General features: G+C 43.2%; 1 protein-coding gene across 2 annotated transcripts; it reads right to left on the bottom strand.

Annotated features, from left to right (window-relative positions):
- Positions 1–171: 171 nt before the first annotated feature.
- On the bottom strand, positions 172–19,283 carry vkg (Collagen alpha-1(IV) chain viking). Of its 2 annotated transcripts, XM_070999595.1 has the most exons (10): positions 19,127–19,283; positions 18,794–18,997; positions 8,108–8,290; positions 7,999–8,043; positions 4,967–7,580; positions 2,458–4,375; positions 2,273–2,387; positions 1,496–1,719; positions 1,169–1,428; positions 172–1,117 (listed from the first exon to the last, which is right to left on the bottom strand). In XM_070999595.1, the coding sequence occupies exons 2-10, from the start codon at positions 18,884–18,886 to the stop codon at positions 573–575; spliced, it is 5,997 nt and encodes a 1,998-aa protein (XP_070855696.1). In that variant the 5' UTR covers positions 18,887–18,997; positions 19,127–19,283; the 3' UTR covers positions 172–572. The 2 variants fall into 2 exon arrangements, with proteins under 2 accessions (XP_070855696.1, XP_016942620.4); XM_017087131.4 differs by having other exon boundaries at positions 172–1,428.
- Positions 19,284–21,511: the final 2,228 nt, after the last annotated feature.

The raw sequence follows: 21,511 nt of genomic DNA, 5'->3' as shown, positions 1-21,511 counted from the left end.
GTAATCGTTTCCAGATATTTGGCTTAGAGGATTTTGAATTAGAGAAGTTTGGCTATGCTATGCACGTTCAAAAAATATAATAAAATAATATTGCAGATCTCCAGGGTCGCTGATAAAATTAGTATGGACAACATATGTATTTCCCTAATCTTAATAAAACAAAATATCGTGTGCATTGGTTTTATGTGTTGTAAATTTTATTTATCAAAAAACTGGGTTTTGTTTTTGGTTTTGTTACGTTTACAATAATCCCAACAGAGGCAAAAGACTTACTTTCTTTGCAGTGGAGGCAGTGGTTACTCTTCTCGTCCCCTTTCTCAATTTTCATGTGTAATTTTTGGTATGTGTTATATATTATAAGCTTTGGGTGTCCACGTAATTAGATTACATCTCCACGGAAAATGGCACTGTTCAGTGGGCTTTGGAGTTTTTCTTGTTTCTTCGGTTGAGTGATTTTGGGTTGGGTTTTAGTTTTAGTTTTGGTTTTGGTTTGGATCGTTATCGTTATCGTGATAGGATAGCAATAGACTTAAGACAAAAATTTAACTGCTACTTAGTGCGAATTCTGCAGCCTAGGGGGCGGTGGTGTCCTCACGCGGGCGTCGGTTGTACTGGCGGGAATCGCCCCCATAGCGACCGTACTCGTTGTAGGTCTGCAGGTTGCTCGGGCGCGGTCTCTGCTGGTACCTTCCGTTCAAGTAGTTGGATGGGGCCGACGCGTACGGCTGTCGTTGTGCGGTCGAGGAGGGGTTCCTCGATGCGGCGGGGTTGCGGGGATCTGTGCTCCAGGCGGAGCCGGAGTTCCAGTCAGCGTTGGAGTCCGAGCCCGGATGTGATCCTGCAGGAGAGCCCGAAGACCAGCTAGATCCAGGACTGGCACGTCCGGTGGAGCCGGCGGACCAGCCTGAGCCAGATCCCGGATTCGATCCTGCAGGGGAGCCGGAAGACCAGCTAGAGTAAGATCCCGGATTGGAAGCTCCCGGAGAGCCGGAAGACCAGCTAGATCCAGGACTGGCACGTCCAGGGGAGCCCGAAGACCAGCTAGAGCTAGATCCCGGAATGGAACCTCCAGCGGGGGAGCCGGAAGACCAGCCTGAGTTAGATCCCGGATTGGAACCTCCAGCGGGGGAGCCGGAAGACCAGCCTGAGTTAGATCCCGGATTGGAACCTCCAGCGGGGGAGCCAGAAGACCAGCCTGAGTTAGATCCTGGATTGGATCTTCCAGCGGAAGAACCCGAAGACCAGCTGGATCCCGATGGGGAACCTGCATTGCTGCCAGAGGACCAGCCAGATCTTCCTGATGATGATCCAGTACTGGACTGCGAGCTAGGCCTTGAAGCACTGTCAGATGACCAGGATGACCTATAGTCATAGGTGCCTGTATTACGGGGAATAAGGGTTTCACCACGACGACGACAAACCGTGCACCTGGAAAATAATACAAGATATATGGTATAGAGGTAAGGGACTACACCAACTCAGCTTGGGTACCCACCTGCTGATCTTGCTGGTTTGATCGGCCTTGAGCGTCCTCTGGGTTGGCTGCACGAACTGATCCTGCTCCTCGATCACGGTCAACCAGAAGGAGGCAATTGCATCGTAGTAGTTGCAACGTCCGTGGCCATGGCACTCGATCACCGGCTGGGCGCGGAACTCCTCCAGACAGGAGCCCGGGGAGACGAGGTTCTGTCCAACGCCTCCAACGTTGTCCAAGGTGGTCTGCAAATGAGGTTACGGCGGGCTTAGGATAAAGTTTCAAATGTCCCAAAACAGACTTTACTATAAAACTGAAAAATGGAATGACGGTGACCCCGATTTTCACTGAAATTATTTAAGTTCTTTACAAAATACTGATTTTTAAAATAATTGGCCTTCTTTACTTTAAAGGACTTTACAGCGGTGCAGAGAAAAAGTGTAAGACTTTGGTGACCCCAACGTTTTCATTCCTTGTTACGCTTTTCTAACCGACATGCACAAACTTTTTTAAAGGTTAAAAAAAGGTAGTTGTATGTGTCCTGAAATCCTTTGTTACTGCGAACCGTAGCTAGTTTCAACAACTTTGGTGACCCCGATATTAATTTTTTTTAAGTTTAAGATTTAAGAAATAAAACGCTTTTTAAAGTGTCCCAGAAACTTCCTCCACTTAAAAAGATATTCCTGCGAATAAATTTGGTTACCCCGACTAATTTTTGAAAACATATTTCTTACTTTTAAAATAATTGAAAGGATCCTAGAAAATGCTGGTCCTAAAAACTAATCTTGAAGAACATACCATGAAGTAACTGAAGCCGTTCCACATCTCCTCCCAGCCGCCGGGGCAGTCCGGGATGGACATGGACTGCGAGTGCAGGGCAATGACCCTGGTCTTGGTCTCGCACACCGCGCAACTGAAAACGAGACAGGATAATCGTCAGAAGTGGTTGCTTAAGTCGGAGTCAGCTGCAATATATTCCTTACCGCGAGATGTACTTCTCGACGTCCCTGCCCTCGATGGGTGTCATGGTCATCGGCATGGGCTCGGCGGTGGACAGCCACAGACTGTCGTCGTTGTTCTGGGCATAGTGGCACACGTTCAGCAAATCGCACATCATGTAGGGCATCGTGGTGAACCTCTGCATGCAGGAGCCGGACTGACCCAGGTCCTGACCCACAGCCCTGGCGGAGCCTATGTTGCCAGACAGGGAGTAGCCCTCCCACAGCAGATTCGTGTTGGCCGGGCACTGTGGCACCTGGACGGACTGCGAGTGGCGGGCGAAGATGAAGCCACGGCTCTTGGGCGCCGGCGGAGCGGGCGCTGCGTCACCTTGCGGTCCGGGAAGACCCTGGAGACCAGGAAGTCCGGTCAAACCGATGAAACCCTTGTCACCACGTGGTCCCTTCTGTCCATCGGCTCCAGTGTAGCCCACTTCGCCCTGGTCACCACGATATCCGGTCACACCGCGAAGTCCCACCAATCCCTGGAATCCAGGCTCTCCCATGTCGCCGGGCTCGCCCCGGAAACCAGGCAGACCAGGCTCACCACGGTCTCCTGGACGAACGGAGGAGTAGGGGAATGTCACGCCCGGCTGACCCTTGGGGCCGGGAAGTCCGTCCATGCCATCGATTCCGTTCCAGCCGGCGTCGCCAGTGGGTCCTCGAGGTCCAGCGGGACCCACCCTTCCATTTTGCCCCGGACGTCCGGGGAAGCCTTGCTCGCCCTTGGCACCAGTCCAGCCCGTCTCACCCTGGTAGCCGACATCTCCGAAGTCTCCCTGCCTGCCCACAATGGCATATCCGGACTCACCCCTCTCTCCCTGGCGACCAATGTCTCCCTGCTCTCCCTTGGGCCCAATCAATCCGTGTCGTCCATTGTGTCCAGGTGTTCCGGGGAAGCCAATATCGCCGCGTGGTCCAGGTGGGCCCACGATCTCGGGTCCACGGTGTCCAATCATGCCGTGCGCACCATTCTCTCCTGGTGGTCCGGGCGCTCCCTTCTGGCCCTGTCGTCCTGGACGACCCAAGCGTCCATCGAGTCCAGCATCACCTTCGTCTCCCTTCTCCGCCACTCCGGTGTAGCCCGCTGGTCCTCGGGGTCCCTTGTCGCCCTGGAAGCCCTTGACTCCAGCAGCTCCATCGAAGCCAGCCAATCCTGGGAAGCCAATGTCGCCCTGTTCGCCCTTGGCTCCCAAAGCTCCGATGAATCCAATTTGTCCTCTTTCACCCTTGGCGCCACGCTCACCCTGAAGACCTCGATCTCCAGTGAGACCGCGATAGATTTCACGATCCTCCACATTCAGAATGCGACCTGGGAATCCCATTTCTCCTTCGTCGCCCTGCAGACCTTGTTCTCCTTGCAGTCCAACAAGTCCGCGAGGTCCCTGGTCACCGATCTGACCTGGACGTCCATCGAAACCAACTGCGCCCGCTTCACCCTGGACACCTTTGGGTCCATCGGGTCCCACCTCGCCAGTGGCGCCCTTGAGGCCATGAGCTCCATTGCGTCCGCGATAGCCGGCCACTCCCTGGGCTCCAGTCACACCTTGCTGACCCTTTTGGCCAGCCAGACCGCGATCACCACGCTGGCCCTTCAGTCCGTAGCGACCGTTGATTCCATTGAGTCCAGGACTGCCTGGCTCTCCCTTCCGGCCAGCTGGTCCATCGAAGGCCACGGGCGAATCACCAGTGGGTCCCCGCTGACCCTTCTGTCCGGGGGCTCCACGGTAACCAATTGGTCCTGTCAATCCGGCTTCTCCGTCATCACCCTTGATGCCGCTGTAGGCGGCCACGCCCTTGGGTCCCACACGACCGGGAAATCCGGGAGATCCTGGCTCGCCCTTGGGTCCTGGGAATCCGTTAGTTCCGGGATAGCCATCCGGACCATCATCACCAGAGAGACCTGAAATAAAGCGGAATCAAAGAAAAGTAGTGGTTGAAATTAACCAAGACAAAGGAACTGCAGTATAACTAATCTAACTAACATATTTTAACCGACAACAAATTTAAGAAGGTACCAATTTCTTCTGAATGATAACTATCTATTTTTTAACAAAGTAATGTAAGTATCGTTTAAATTACAAGTGTGAATATTATTGAATATTGGCGGGTATAACTGTACTAGTACCAGTTGGGAATTATAAGCACAGAAGTTAAAATAGCCATATTTCTGATAAACAGATTTGTGAGTACGGTAAAAACAAGACAACACATGTTACCATACCATAATTTAACAGTTTTAGTTGGTTAAAACACACAGCGAAGAATTTACTTCACTAACAAAAAACGTTATATATCATAATATCGACTATATGACCCTTAAAAAATGGATGCCGGATCCGAAATTAATGAGTTAATTATCAAAAAGATTATTGTATAGATCAAATTGATATATATCTTATTTTTTTGTGTTCAAACTATTTAATTTAAGAACTGTTGGTTTTCTAACGGGTTGAAACTAGAAGGTAGTTAGGTAACCTTTAAAACCGCTCACCTTTAGGTCCGAACTCGCCGTTGGGTCCACGAGGACCGATGTCTCCCTGCCGTCCGTCGTAGCCGATATCTCCCTGTTCTCCAATTTCGCCGGTCATGCCGGGAAGTCCGCCGATGCCAGGGCTGCCAGGGTAGCCCTGGAGACCCGGACTGCCAAGGAGACCACGACGACCCGAGAAGCCGATGTTGCCCTTTACGCCGTTATGTCCATCCTGTCCCTGCAGGCCCACCTCACCCTTCTGGCCCTTGGTGCCGTGCGGAGCCTGACGTCCATTGCGTCCGGGCTCACCCTTGGGTCCGGCTGGTCCAACTAGGTAATCACCGCGCTGACCCTTGTTGCCGGGCAGACCTGTTTGTCCTGGTGCGCCATAGGGTCCCTGCTCGCCCTTCGCTCCCTTGGGGCCTGGACGACCGGAGGGTCCATAGAGTCCTGGTATGCCGACATCACCGGGGAGACCCTTGATGCCCGGAAGTCCAGGCAGTCCAATCTCTCCCGGGAGCACCGCTTGGCCGGGCACACCGCGCTGTCCCTTGTATCCCTTGTTGCCATCCAGACCAGGCTCACCATCCAAGCCGGGCAGACCGGCAGCTCCCTGTGGTCCATAGTCGCCTGTTGGGCCGGGATAGCCCTTGGCACCAAGGGGTCCGGGATAGGACAGGCCAATCAGACCACGGTCACCCACATCTCCCTTGCGTCCATCATCGCCGCGCTCGCCCTTTGGTCCCTGGTCACCGGGCAGACCGGGATAGCCATCTTCGCCTTCATCTCCTCGGTTGTCGTAGATCTCGCCGGGATGGGGCTCACCCTTGACGCCCTTGAAACCAGTGTCTCCGTCGTCACCGCGCTCTCCCTTGCGTCCATTGAAGCCCGGCTCGCCGGTCAAGTAGATCTTGGGCTTGGAGGCGTTGATTCCAGCAATGCCGTTCTTTCCATCGCGTCCAGCTAGGCCATCGCGACCCGGGAATCCAGTATCACCAAAGTCGCCACGCTGTCCAGGCTCTCCGCGTTCACCCTGATCGCCAACACGACCAAATAGTCCCTTCTCTCCCTCCAATCCCTGTTCTCCACGACGTCCACTGTCGCCATCGTCACCTTGTTCTCCCTTGACGAGTGCGCCGACTGTGAGCACTGCTCCCTTGGCACCAGGTGCTCCAATCTTACCCGGCTCACCGGGAATACCAGCCGTGCCGGGAAGACCTCGGTGACCAGCCCTTCCGGGGTTTCCAGGCAATCCCCTCTCGCCACGTGGTCCCAGGAGGCCTCGCTCGCCGCGGCTGCCATGACGTCCAGGATAGCCGGTGTCACCCTCCTGACCACGTGGTCCTCGGGGTCCAGCATTGCAGATGGGGCAGTCGTCACCGCGCAGACCCTTGTCTCCGGGCAGGCCACTCAATCCGTTGCGACCATCGTCACCGGGACGTCCGCGGAATCCAGGTGGTCCCTGGGAGCCAGGAGGACCAACGATGTTGTAACCCTCGCCGGGCAGACCCTTGTCACCGGGCAGACCGACCTCGCCGCGCTCACCGCGATAGCCATCCTTGCCGGGCAGTCCATTGAGACCAGCCTCGCCCTTGGGACCCTCCAGATTCTGGCCGGGATCACCGTGTAGTCCATATCGGCCCGGAAGGCCTGCCTCGCCCGTAGGACCTTGGGGTCCCAATGGGCCCATTCGGCCATAGTCACCGCTATCACCTCGCTCACTGCGTCCGGGTGGACCACGATTGCCGCCCAAGCCGGGATCTCCGGATTGGCCAGCCAGACCGATGGGTCCGCGACGTCCTGGCTTGCCCGGCTGACCGGGTGGTCCTCGATCTCCTGGCGCGCCAATGTCTCCCTGCGGTCCAATGGGTCCCGGCAGTGATTCACTCAGACTGGGATCGTAAATACCTGGTGGACCTGCGTTTCCCTGAACACCGGGCATGCCGTCGAAGCCATCTTCTCCCCGCTCTCCCTTGCTGCCAGGCACTCCATCCAAGCCGGTCCATCCGGGTGCACCTTTCACACCCTTCTCGCCATCCGGACCGGCCACTCCATCCTTGCCGGGCTTTCCGCGTTCTCCGGGGGCTCCCTGTTCGCCAAAGGCACCGGGCAGTCCATTGCGTCCCACGGGACCCTGCTCGCCGGTGGGTCCATCTGGTCCCGGGTCACCAATGGGTCCAATGAATCCCTTGTAGCCCTTCATTCCCTCATCGGTGGCCTTCAGGGCTGGGGTCAGGCTGTCTCCTGGTTCACCCTTCTGTCCTGGTGGACCTTCGAGGATGTAGGGAAGTGTGTTTATGTTGCCAGTGTCGCCCTTGGGTCCCTGGAATCCCGGGTCTCCCTTCTCTCCCGTCTGGCCGGCGAAACCGGTGTCTCCTTTGCTGCCGCGATCGCCATCAAATCCGGGTGGACCCCTGGAGCCGGGGGCTCCTGGATCACCCCGATTGCCTTTGGTGCCCTTGGAATTGATGCCGCCTTCGCCGGCCTCTCCGGGAGGACCCTGTTGGCCAGGCTTTCCGGGAGGACCACGGCCTCCGTTCACACCAGGCGCTCCAACCGTTCCCTGCTCGCCAGGCCTTCCGTCGCAGCCATCGATTCCGCGTGGTCCTTGGGTGCCCGGCTCGCCGCTTGGTCCCTAGATGGTTGGGATAATATAATATAATATTGGTATTTTATAGATTAAGAGATTTTTAGGTTACAAGTGTGGGTTTTTGCAATTCTCCAAATACGAGTTTGTATTTCATGGCTTAAATATTTGAACATATGTTAGGCTTTATTCTTTTTAGCGACGCTTTTTTCAAGCTATAGGATGATATTACAATATTGTCGAACACTTTTTTATAAGGAACCTAGTTAAAACCTTAATGGAATGGAAAAAATGTTTCCAAATTTAAAACCATTAATCCCTACTACATACTTTTTTAAGGTAACATAATAATATTGCCTTAAAGGTATTTACAAATTTGTATAAATATGTGGGGAAAACTGTTTAAATTATAATGTTTCAACAGATCTAATTCTGTAATTCACGTCATATCGTACAAATAACTCACCATTATTCCAGGGAAGCCCTTTTCACCTTTAGTTCCGATGTCTCCCTGCAAATATATTTGTTAGTCATAAGAGATCATTTAGGAATATACAGAACGGGTTATATCTTACGCGATGTCCCTTTTCGCCTTGCTCGCCGTACTCGCCGACATCTCCTTTCTCGCCGATGGGGCCAGGTGGTCCGAATGGTCCGTCATCTCCCATAGGACCTTCCAAGCCGGCCCTGCCAATGGGTCCTGGGGCACCTTGTCGTCCCTTGATGCCCTTGCAGTCGCATATCGTCGTGTTGCAAATCTGGAATATAGATAAAAAACATTTTCCAGTCAGTCGGTGGAACTAATAGAGTATACCAAGGAATATAGAACTGGTCTTGATTGCCCCTGATTGGAAGTCCCGTTTGGGTAATCGAAGATGTCAGAATCAATTCGTTTTATGTTCGTTGTGCCATTATGTTCTATTTACTCAGCATCACACGCACTAGGAAAAATTAATTTTTAAATTTTATAGATGTATAACAGTTCCTTTTATTGGCTAAGAGCAATTTCTCTAATCTCAAAGTATTCTATACCAAAATCTTTTCAATTTTAAGGTAACTATATACGCATTTCTTCAACTTTATTTTGAGATTTGCCTTAAAATTGATAATTATCATTAATAATAACAATATACATATTAAAACATAAAACTTATAAAAACTTATAGCCATTTTTAATGTTATTATATTGACATAAAGGAATGTATAAAGGTAATAATTTTATATAATTCTAAAATCCTCCCTTTTGAAAATTCTTTATCAAATGACATGATTTTCTTCCTAACGAACTGACCTTCGACTCAAGAGTCTCATGCTCGATGGTTTTTTGTAATTCCTTTCCAAAACATAAGGCAAACGAAATCCCAGCCCGGCGGGATTAGCCAGAAAATCAACAATAATAAGTAGAGCTGCAACATTTTTCAGCTGCAGTTCGCAGCTTTAATTGCACAGTTTCCGTTTGCAATGAGATAATCTTCTATATGAGTACGTTTACTTTTGCCCAGTCAATTGAGCGACTGCATAGAACACGCTCACTGAAGTTGAAAATGTGAGAAATTCGAGGGGAGGGGTAAATGTTGGAAATTTTAGAACCCCCTGTTCTTCTCCACAGGCACAGCGCATTTTTAACCCATTTAATGTGCATTTATTTATAAACAACAAGTGCAATTCGTAAAAAGCGATTATCTGGAATATTTCAAATTGGGAAATCGCTTTGAAATCCCATACATTTGAGGTAGGTTGAAGTTGAAGAAGAACACCTATTTATTGGCGCATTTCTTGCGGCTTCCTCATTGATGTCAGCAGATAAACATCCTTAGTTTCGCCCCGTATTTATAGAATTGACATAATTTCATGTTGGTTAAAAGTCCGAATTTATAGGCCCCCCCCCGCCTCCATTAAACGAAATTTCAGTGCTCGTTCAAGTTTTCCTCTGACAGTTCCTCCAAAAAACAATTTAAAAATAAAATAAAAAGAAAAAACTGCACACATGTTGCACGCATGTTTCGAGATTCTTTGCTCGAAATCTTTAATTTTTTGCATATTAAATTTTGTGTGTTTTATTGTTTGCTGCCTGGAGGAATTAGTGTCAAATGTTTGGCAAATTCTGTTTCGGATTTACAAACATCCATGGACTACGGGTGACTAATGGAGCAGGTGCAAGCGACATCGGGCAGAGTTCAAAGCCCCGGAACATCCTCAACAGATGAGTTCCCAGAAGTAAATCTGCTCGCAGGAGATCAAACCATCTGTTAACTAAATATTCACATCACCAAATCCCGAAACGAGAACGTTTAAAGGTAAACAAGAAGAAAGCGAAAAAAAACTGAAAGCTGAAAACTAGGAAAATTAAAATAAGACTTTTCATTGCGGTGAACCAAAAGATGTTGTTCGTTTTTCCATTTTTCTTCACCGGCAGCGAACAAATGAAAAATCCGAGAAAATGCAGATACCAAAATAAAATCAAGAAATCGGGGGTGCAGGTGCACAAGAAGCGATTGCACTCGATTTCTGGAAATGAGAAGCATACTGTGAGAAACATTCGAACCGCTAGCCAACATATTACAAAGTTCGGCTATTATAATGTGCCATCCCATCTATTTCAATGGGAACTTTCGATCATTTCTTGGTTTCATTCAAGTCTTTCGTTTCACACCGCACATTCTTTCAATCGAAAAGGCTGCAAAAGAAACCAAGAAAAAAATGGTATATATTCAAAGGAGACACCATCGAATTTCATTCAATCAATTGCCAAATCTGAAACTTAAGGAATTCTCCTCGGATAACAAAAAATAAGAAATATATGTGGGGATTATGTGTATGTCAAACTGTGGAAATTGTTGCGGTAACACGTTCAAAAGTGACAGCACTGCAATTTCCTTGAACTTGACACTGCAACTGCACATATACTACATATGTATATGATATATACCCCGTCCATATATGGGCCACTTTTATTTGGTTTTCTTTTTTTTTTTGGATGGCAATGGCACCACAGCCAGACAGCCAGAAAACGCACCACTAAGTGGCGTCGTCGAGGGGAGAAACCACTCGAAATGGGGGATTTCGATGGCGATGGCGATGGCTGTTGCACTGTGCCTTCTTTCACATACAAGTGTTATAATAATATTCACTCGATTCCGCCGATGTCAGCAAAGGAGGGACGGGGCTGGGAATATTCGCAAAATTAATAATAAAATTCCTGAATGAGTACGCGTGTCTGGGGGAAAACAGTTCAGCAGGTGTTGGGTATCCCCCTGTAAGGAACCATTGTTTAGATCGGACTTTTTGGAACTAAGATAATACTAGTTGGATCAAATTGTTACAGTACTTTCAATAAATTGTAACCCTAATTGTAGGATTTTAAATAAATTCTTTATAATATTTGAAAATATCATAAACATCCCTATCACCTGAAGTACTATCAAATAAATGTACCATATGATTTTGATCTTAAGATTCTTTACAATATTTGAAAATATCATATCCATCCCTATCACCTAAAGTACTATCAAATAAATGTACCATATGATTTTGATCTTAAGATCATTGTAGGATCTTAAATAAAATGTTTAAGGTTTTTAAAACTATGAGATCTATTCCTTACACTTAAAGTAAACCATAAGTTCTTTAAAACTTCAAAACATTTTAAGTTCTAAAAGATCATATGTAGTTCTAAGCTAATTATTAACATTAACTTATAAGACCCTAAAAAAAAAATCTTGAAAATATTTAAAAATATTCATCTTCGGCCTTGACCCCTTAAGAATTCAACCTGTTGCGCCACTGTGAGTGCAACTAAGCGAAAGTCTGACAAAATCGGTGGACTATATATGTAGGTTCAGATGCGATAGTGTGTCAGTGGCGCGCACTTAAGCGCATTTACACATGTTAAAGCCAATTGTCCCAGTTGCCGATATTCCGTCCCGCTCGCTCGTCCAGCCAAGCCAAATGCATGGTTTAAGGTCAGCCCGAGGCCTCCGCACACGGATCCAAAGCCGAGACCTGTTGTATCTGGTATATCATGCATCTCTGGCGCGACAATTGGGCACACCCACCCACGCTAATCGCTTGCCGGGCGGAAAGATATAGAACTAATGAGCGGGGCATTCTTCTTCGCCTAAGCGTTATGCATCTGAGAAAGCAAGTTTATTGGCCCGACACGTTCTGGATATCTGGATATCTTAACACTGGGGTCCTCAGTATCTGATGACAGTCCTCGGGTGCTAACTTTTCGTCTTTCCGCTGAACTGTAAGCGATACTACCCAAAACTCTGGCGACCCACAAGACGGACTGCAATTATTCAGGGAATGCAAAGCGCAGCGAAATGTCTTCGAAAGAGATGGAACCACTCGGTGGAAAGAGATGGCCTTACTAAAAAAAAAGAGAGAGATGGAAGAGAGGCGTCTGGTAATCTGGGTCTCAAGTTGGTGGCCTGGTGCGCCCGGATGTGGCATACAAAAAAAATAATTATAATTATCAGAATGTCGCATATAAATCACAGCTGATAAGACTGGACACATTTCCAAGACGAGAGAGCGGCATTAATTAATACATTTAAATTTGGCATTAAATTATATTTCACACATATGCATATATTACAAATAATCAAATGTCACTTTTTCATATGCTTTCTTGAATTCCAAGCAGTGGACAAAGGGGTTATCTGTTGCAGACACCAAGACATCAATGTGAGTTCTTTGTTGCCAAGGGACAGTAGGATTATGAGAAGATACTCTAAAAACAAAAATATTTTAGATAATCATTCATAATAACCATAATATATATTTATAATATTATGAAACCAGAACCAAATTTAGTTAAGATCTTTAACGGAAATCCTCTTTATAAACGAAGATCCTTCTGTGATAAGCCAGCTGATAAAAGGTCATATAAAAACATTTTAGCTTAAACTTGATCACTGAATAGCTCACAGAACATATCCAATCTTTTTAGTATAAAAGAAGCAAGCCCTATATTTTATATTTGCACCTCAGATTTAATAACTTAAAATATTATATTGCTTTAATCCATAAAGCTTTGAAAATAAAGGAAGAGCTCCCCCACATATGTTATTTTGAAGCCAAACTTTAACTGCAATCTATGGAATATTTTCCCCTAGATTCATACTAAGATGCAGATACAATCATCGGGGATCCTTTGGTGCGTCACAATTGACCCAATTCGTCATGTCGGACAACACGCGCCATCAATCAACCGCGTTTTCATTTTCATATTTATATGCCCCATGAAATGGAGTGGGAATTTTGCACCAGCAGGAGCAACAACAACAAATCTGTTGTAAAATGTGCATCATAAACGTTTAGAAAACTACATGCAACAATGAAAGGCTGGGGTCGAACTTATTGTAAAGACCCAGAAATACCAAGCAATATCTTCTTATTATAAAAATGACAATAACTTGTTAAAGCACACTTTAAATTTAAAAAATTAAATTTTAAACAGTATTTGATTTTAAGTAACAGTATAGATATTATTATACTAATTTTTTTTAAGGGTCTAAAAACATTTTCCTGTATCTAAACCATTAAAAAAATCAGTCTTTACTATTTTCATTAAGAATATCAAAGAAAATGTAAGTTTTTTTATAGTTATACTCCTATATATACAGCCAAGTAATAACTTCAAACAGCTTGTGGTAGCTTACAATCCATAAAAGTGCTTTATTGACCAGACAACCTAGTTGAGATCACAAAAGTACCATATTCATGGCAACGCATGAGTCAGAACAACCCCCCATTTGGGGCACAACTACAGGGTAGCAGTATTAAAATCATATATGGGCCAACATATGAGCAGCGTGTGATTGACATGAAAAAGCAAACCCACTCACACTCATATGGAGCATAATATAATGGATGCACATCTGGACGGGCGCACTTGCAGCATGACATCATTTTGCTCCGGCTTGACATCATAACATGTAGAAAAAGTATAAAAAAGAAAAGATACAGGGAAATCTGCACTGCCACTGCCACATGGAGAACACCCACGCACTTCGCAAGTGTGCAAAAAAATTAAAAAAACTAAAAAAATAATAAGAAAACGCAGTTGGGCCTATTTAAGTGCCCGGTTACGGCATCATCGCGCATAATTGTTTGGACACAAGTCTGACAGATGATAACTAATTGCGGTGCACTCAAATTAACATTGAAATTGATGGACAGCGGGCTGTCACAACTGAATATTCGCAACGATCGCCAATAAAGTGGCGATAAGGAAGCGCCAAATGATTAAATTCCCTCAGCACCTGTCCTGGAATACTGATTTCTAAATTAATCAATAAAACTGGTCATCATGGCATCTATAAACATTTTATGGTGCTCTTTACCAAAGGATCAAAGCACTCTTTTAGTAATTCTTGATACACAGAGAGTATTCTGACATTCTTATCTGAGTTAAAAATGTTTTTAAGAATGGAACGACATTTTTGAAGTGGAAAATATTTTCAACGTGATTGAATCAAGTTAAAATGGCGTTACGTACATTGTTTATCTTAACAACTAAACTATTAGTCCAGTCAGTAGTACACAAAATCTGTTAAGTAAGCTAAATTTACCTTATCTCCTCTCACCATTTTCTTCTGATATTGAGATCATTGATTCTAAAATGTACTTACACGGTTCTTAAGAACGAATATTCTCAATTTAAGAACAATGTACTTGAATAGTTCTCACTTTAAATTCCTTAAGTAAGAGTAACTTCAACATTTTATTTATAAATACAGTTTTAACTAGTAACTTATTTTATCAAGGTAAATTTAGTATTAACAAAATATAAGCATAATTTTTACAAAAATAGGGCGTACACCTAAGTTTTAAAATTCCTCCGGGGTTTGAGTTTACGCTTATAGATATAAAGATGTAATGATGAAAAAGCATACCTATCCCTAAAGGTTTATTTCTCGCTTGATATCAGTACCCAATTAAAGTTCACTCAGTTATAGATCGTTTTAAAATCATTTACCCATGGGTTAACCATCTAAATGACCAGCAAATAATTCAGACAATCAAAACTTTCAAAAGTTAACCAAGCAAATTAAGGCAAATTTATTTTTAACCATGACGCTAGATGTTTGCCGTCTGAAATGGAATCTCAGCAGCGGACATCTATACCATATACGGTGTCTAAATATATGTATAGAATTTTAGATGCTCTGATGTATATCAATTTCATAAGCCAGTCGGAGCTGATAAGGCGAAAAAGAGAACAACGAGCTGCAGTTATGAGACAGATGACTGATAACCCAATTTCACGAGCTCCTACCACACTGGCTCTCATAAATAATCGTTTCAATTTACGAAATTCATTACACAGAGGCAGCTACTAAGTGGCCCCTCCCCACATATCACTCATACGACATGCTGTCCATATCGCAAACTATCCCACATACACAAAGACTTCGCATAATTTCCGCATTCAGTTGCAGATAAATAAATAATTGAGTCAAATTGAAATGCAACTCGCCAAACAATTCTACTCAAGCACGCAAATAAACTTCCACAAGGAGTCCAACAATGAGATGATGATCATTGTTGTCCGGGTTGTTGCTTTTCTTGGGCGGTCTCCAGTTGGATCCCCCATACCCATACCCATCCCCATCTCAGAACTTCGATACCCATTTCATTTCCATACCCATTTGGCCCCGCTCTGTCTGGCCGGCGGTGGTCAGTGATTTATGCCAGCATCGGGTCAGTTCGGACCAGGATCGGGGCATAAACAAAAACCCAAAGGAATTGAAGCACTACAAAAAATATCACTGTATTGGAAAAGTATAAATATATAGATATGGTCAAAAAATAAATGTACAGTTCTAATACCAATCCAGGTATTGATTTTTTTTAATAACATCATTTTTAAATGTAATACTCAAAGTCAACATCTTACAAAATGTAGAACTTGTGCTTATTGAAAAGTCGGCTTTCATTTTAAGACGATAATATAAAAACTAACACTGATTTTTTTTTTTTTAATTGCATTTACTGTTTTTTTAAATCCTTAAAACATTTTAAGATTTGAATTATGATGGTTTTAAGACGATGTTTTCAGAAACTAATGCTGTTTCATGCCTACAAATAATTGAAATATTGAAAAAACTAAACCTTTCTATGCAATATATTTCGAAATGAGTTCTACTATGCCTAGTCTATAACTTCTAGAATCAATTTTTATTTTTTTCCAAGTTGTAATCTGTTTTTAAAGTGTAGAATTGGAGTTTCTAAGACCTTATACAGCAGAAGCAGCCGCCGCAGAAGCAACAACAAACACCAAGAACTTTCAATTCCAATTTGAAATGGTGCAGAACGTCAAAAGATTGCCGCCTCCCTTTATAGGCCCCCCCTCTTAGACCCCCTCGTAACCCCTGGAATCCCATTCCAGTGATTCTCTAAGAGAACCCTTCACCGATCACTTGAGCTGCTAATTGTCGGAATCGAACACACACACAATAGCACACTTGCTCACATATGTGTATTTATAGCAAAGCAAGTGCAGGGGAAAAGAGAAGGGGGGACGAGAGGAGCAAAGTGGGGGAGTGGGAGGAGCGACTGATAAAGACCATTTATCAAAATTCATTCATGGAAAGTCTCAGCTGCATTCGATGAGTTCATCTCTCCTCTCGCTCTTCCTCTCTTCGATCGAAGCTGCTCTTAAGTGATCGACTCGGCTCTCTTTCGCATAACGGAAAAGGAAATCATTTGTACGGTTAATTTAAAGTAGCGCCAAACTGGTTGCAAAACCCATTGGGTAAACAGTTTGAGGGGCACTGCTTAAATGCAGTTAACTGCTTAGAACGATTTCAAAACCTTTGATGCTTGAATGAACACCCTTTAATAATTCTGGGAAATAATTAAATTTTTTAAAATAATCAAAACATGTCAGTTTTCACGACATTAAAAGTTGTTTTTTTTAATTTAGGTTTTATGGAATTTTTCTAAAAAGAAATTGCTTCTAAAAAAGTTTTTTAGTGGCTAATTTTTTTAAGCCCTGCTAACCAAAACTAAATTACATACATACATACATTTTAAATCTATTACTATGAGAAAGAGGAAGTATGAATAAGTCATTACTAATCATAAGCGTACTATGTATTACAGGAACTCTAATGATTTCATTCAAGTATTGAAAGAAAGAAAATTTGTTGATAGTGCAGTTTTATGATTGGTTTATATAGTATGTTAAAAATGCTATTATAACATACAATGTATTTTTCATTTTCTTATCGCCAGGCTAATTTTCGCGAGAATTGTAATTCCCCCTTTAATTCGGATTAACTAAATATAATCAAGTTATTATGGTCTTTAAATACATTGGTAAAAAGATAACCCCCTTTTTTAGTGAGGGTAACTCGAGCAACGGTAGCAAAACGAAGTCAAGTCTGTTAGCGCTTTGCGGTTTGCGGATCTTCCAGATCTTGCAACCCACAAGACCTGGCAGCTCTCACTCGGAATCGGGGAGTTAGGGTTGGGTCCCAAGCCCATGGCATTGACCACGTAACCGAGTGCGAAAAGAGCTGGGAGTCGAATTACCAAAGTCGTCAAACGAGCTGCACACTTATGATGCCAAACACGTGAGCAACGAGGGACAGATCCCAACGAATCGAGTGCAAAATCCGACAAACCAACACAGAAATTGTGCTCTATTATAGCTACGAAAGTCAGACCAAGCCGATAGCCTCTGAGCCTGCTGGCGACACTTGTTTCAGTTCTATTTTTCTAAATTCAAGTCTAGGAATCCATGTCGCAATCAGCGAAACATGCTATCAATGGCGTCAATGCCGCCAACATAGCAATAGGTCTAATTAATTCTAGTCTCAGCCTGATAAGCCTTGAATGCCATCAAAAACTAGGTGCCGACGCAATGTGCTCCATTTTTCAACCACCCTTTCGAAATATTTTTAAACCAAAATCAAAGAAAGCCCTTTGAATATAGTTTACAAAATGCCTTCAGTGGGAAATTCGGTGTTTAAAAAAATGGTGCATAGTTTTTGGGGCATTCGCAAGCGACGTTTAGTAAAGTTAAAATTATAACGTTGATATCGGATTTTGAGCTAGCAACATTACCACCCTTAATATTATTATCAAAAAATCACGAAATTACTTCTTGCCCTAAGTAACCCTTAGACTAATTATTGTATTATTATTGTAAAAACCGATTAGATTAAGCTGCCAGTTGGGCAGCAGTGTGCTAATCTTAAGAACAAAATTTTTACATTTATAAACGTTAAAATACAAAATAATGTTGATTATAAAACCCACATGATATTACATATTTACAAATTATTCTTTCCACCCTAAACGTACCTTATTATAATAACCATGATAACAAACTTAATTAGATTTAGGTTTAATTTGCAAGTCTGAATAAAATTGCCACAAAAGCTGATTGATTATTCTTATTTAAAAGTATTATCTACAAGAAACCAAGATGTCATTGTCTTATTTTAGAAATGGGTTCAAAGCATTTAATCAATGTGATTTTACCATTAATCTCATAGTTATAAAATTAAATTTTAATTGCTAGCCGGAAACGTTCAATGGCGAGTCCTAATGGGTATGCCAAAATGTCGTGTCCTCTAAATTAAAAGATTGGGGGGTTATCAATCGGCCTTATCGCCACCAACCTATTCACCTCTTGCCAAAATAATTCAATGACATAATCCATTGCGGCTGGCTGCTGGATTCCATTGAACCCCAAGAACCAGGGACAGTCCTATAAGATTATCGCTCGAATCCAAAGAGTTGCAACTACGCGATGTTTTAATGCCGGAAGCGTGTATGAATCAAAAAGAGTGCAATATTGCAGAAGAACAATAACAATAGCTGTGATGATTAAGAGCTGACCTAATTTCAGTTGTTTATGGCTGATACTAAGTGCAGGCGAAATCGGTAAATACAGTTTTAAAAGCATTTGTAGGGTTGGTAGTTTCTTTTTTGCAAGCTGATTCACAAAATATTGGCTAAATCTCTTGAGGAAATCATTTAAAGAATGGATTAAGAAAATTAGCTGGCACAGTTTGAGAATCACTTTGAATACCATAAATGTTAAACTATATACCGTTTGAGAATCACTTTGTATAATCTAAACTTGGCATAATTTTGAAACTAATAATTTATTAATTATTAATTAGTTTCACAAATTTGCAGCTTTACATCATAATAAGTATATATTAGCCCTATATCATCTGTTATTATTTTAACTCTTTCAAGGATTACAGGGATTGAACCCATTAGATTTCACTTACCTTTCCATCCGCTACGGTCAGGGACACCAGGCTGCCCAAGAGGTAAACGGCGCCCAGCAAACCCGAGAGATGCCGTAGATCTCTGGGTAACATCTTCGATGGGTCCTTTGGTCCTATCCGCAAATTGTTTAAGTCTCACTCTGGCGATCTCTCTGTCTATTCGTCCCTCTCTCCCACTCTCTCTCGGTCAAAACACACACGAAACTGCCAACGAAATAAACATAAGGTTAAAACATTTTTAGCAATTTTCGATTTTTAAAATATGTTTAAAAAACCGACATCGACGAATTAAATATTAAAGAATTGATTTACGAACTACTGTGGGAAACTAACAGAAAACGCTGATTTGCTGCGATCGTCGGGCGCAGCACACTCCCCACATGTGGAGATCGTCAAGCGTTCGAAGTGTTACTAAACACGAGCCCCACCAAAGAAATTCGAATTCTTCGCCCGCTCGCTCGGCACGATCGCCTCCACTCGGCTGAGATCGGGTACCAATACCACTGCAAATGCGAACTGAGATGGTATGGGTGCAGTACTCGCAGTCGTAGTCGCAGGCACAGGCCAGGGACAGACAGGCCCGGATGGATGTGGGTTTGGATGTAGATGTTCCTATGGCTATGGCTATGGTTATGCCTTTATGGAATGGCTCTGAATTTAGCACTTTGACGCCTTGAAACGAGGAAATGAGGAGCAGAGCCCGCTAACCGAATCAAAGCTGCCCGTTTTTAAGCATAAAAATCTATTTCCCATTCTGGTTCTCTGTTTCTGCAGGGGAATATTAGTTTTTAGTCTTACAAGCCCACACAGAAAGTCGAGTTGCATAGGACATATGACAATCAAAACAAAGTGTATGCAGTTTTAGCTTTAGTTTTTTTCCCACCGCTAATTAAAAAATAATAAATAAATTATTACAAATAGATTTACCAGTTTTCAAAACGATTGATACTAAGAACTACGACATGCCTCTGATTTATGATAATCTTTCTAATGATGACCGAATATAATACCATTTTTGGTTCCATTTCCTTAAGAGCAGTACTTTATATGAAATATCCATCTACCGGGTATACTTTAGTCTTAATACTCAACTCCATATAGTGGTTCCAATACAATTCGATGCTTGTTTGTTTGTCGCGCTTTGATTAGGTTAAGGCTTTTTCATTTAGTATATAGCATATGTGGAACTGATAAGACGGATATGGCTGACTATTTCCTGTTAGAACTACTGAACAAGAGTCCAAGCTTGTCATGCCTAGCGTTCTATTATTTAAACGCAGAAACACCAAAATAGAACCTTACGAAATTCGTGCTTCGTTATAGGTTTTGAGGCCACAGCTTTTTGAAATATGTATTGATAGGACTACTATCAAGGCCTCGCTCTATTTGGGAAAGAGTTCTTTTGTCTTAGGGTACGTGCAAGTCGGATATGACCCAGTGGCCCCAATAGATCCCTTTTAGGAAGCTGAAGAGATAAATTGGTTCGGACTTTGTAAGCTCTGCACTGATCGGAAGTGTTCTACTTCTTTAAATATGTATTGATTGTTCCAAGAAATATTGAAAAATGTTATGATAACCTAAACAAACATTTTAAAAAATATCAGGAACCGTAATCCTAATGAGTTTTATTTTGAAACTCAAAAAATACTAATTATATTTGACAAAAAGATAATAGTTTTCCGAAATAATCATAATTTTTGTGTTTTATTACCATTACTTCTTATTAAAAAAAACTTATTTGAATAATTAAAAAAATTTTTGAACTAAAGAACTTAAAAGAATATGTTAAAAAATTTAATATAATCCTTATAGACCATAAGATAAAAAAACTTCAATTTTAAGAAAGCGTTGCATACTTTTAGAAGAAGAAGAGTTGCTTTAGCTACCTTAATCTTTGTTCGAAAAATTTTAACATAAATATATGGGAATCTTCAAAATCATTTCCTACCCTACTTTATTCAATAGTTAATGCATTTGATAAAATTTTACAAAATATATTAATTATAACATTGATATGGATGAAATGAAAAAATCAATTCCATGATGTCAACATGCATGGAAGAAGATGATTAGATTAATTAAAAATAGATTAAGCTGACCGAACTTTTGGAAATACTGAGGTAATGTTACATTTTTTGAAACGTAATTGCGAAAAGTTAAAGATTATTGGTAGTACATTCTACATATGTGTGAACATGGTATGATATGTTATCCTTGTTATGACGGACTCTGTTTTTTTGTTTCCTAGTTTAAAGAGATTAAGACATTACAGATTACATACAGTAAAAACAAACAAAACTTTAAATGTGGTTAAAATTAGATCGTGCACCAAAAAAACAAGGCTTGATAAGGAAGCCTTGGAACTTCACAGTCTGAGAACCGAAATATGTAGTCCCCCAAAGGCAGGAGCCGCGGCAAAACGGAAGCCATGTGCCCGATCTCGGGGCGGGGGCTATCAGCTAAGCTGGGAGCTGTGAGCTGGGAGCTGGAGCTTGTGGAAGGTGCTCCCGGGGAGGTGATCCGGCGGAATGAAGCTGCTGTTTTATTGAGCAACTTAAATCGCATGCGGCATATCAACAGCAGCGACTTAGTTTCAGACTTATCACCAACGTTTCATTCATTCCGCAGCGACAATGTTAGCCGCTGGGATTAGTGTTGCTATTGCTACATACGATCCGTCGCCCATCCGTTCTATATGCCATATGCGATGGGGCCTCC

The sequence above is a fragment of the Drosophila suzukii genome, chromosome 2L (assembly GCF_043229965.1).
Source record: "Drosophila suzukii chromosome 2L, CBGP_Dsuzu_IsoJpt1.0, whole genome shotgun sequence".
Taxonomy (NCBI): Eukaryota; Metazoa; Arthropoda; class Insecta; order Diptera; family Drosophilidae; genus Drosophila; species Drosophila suzukii.
Note: the sequence above shows the minus strand (reverse complement) of the source record. Positions and strands in the feature narration are given on the sequence as shown.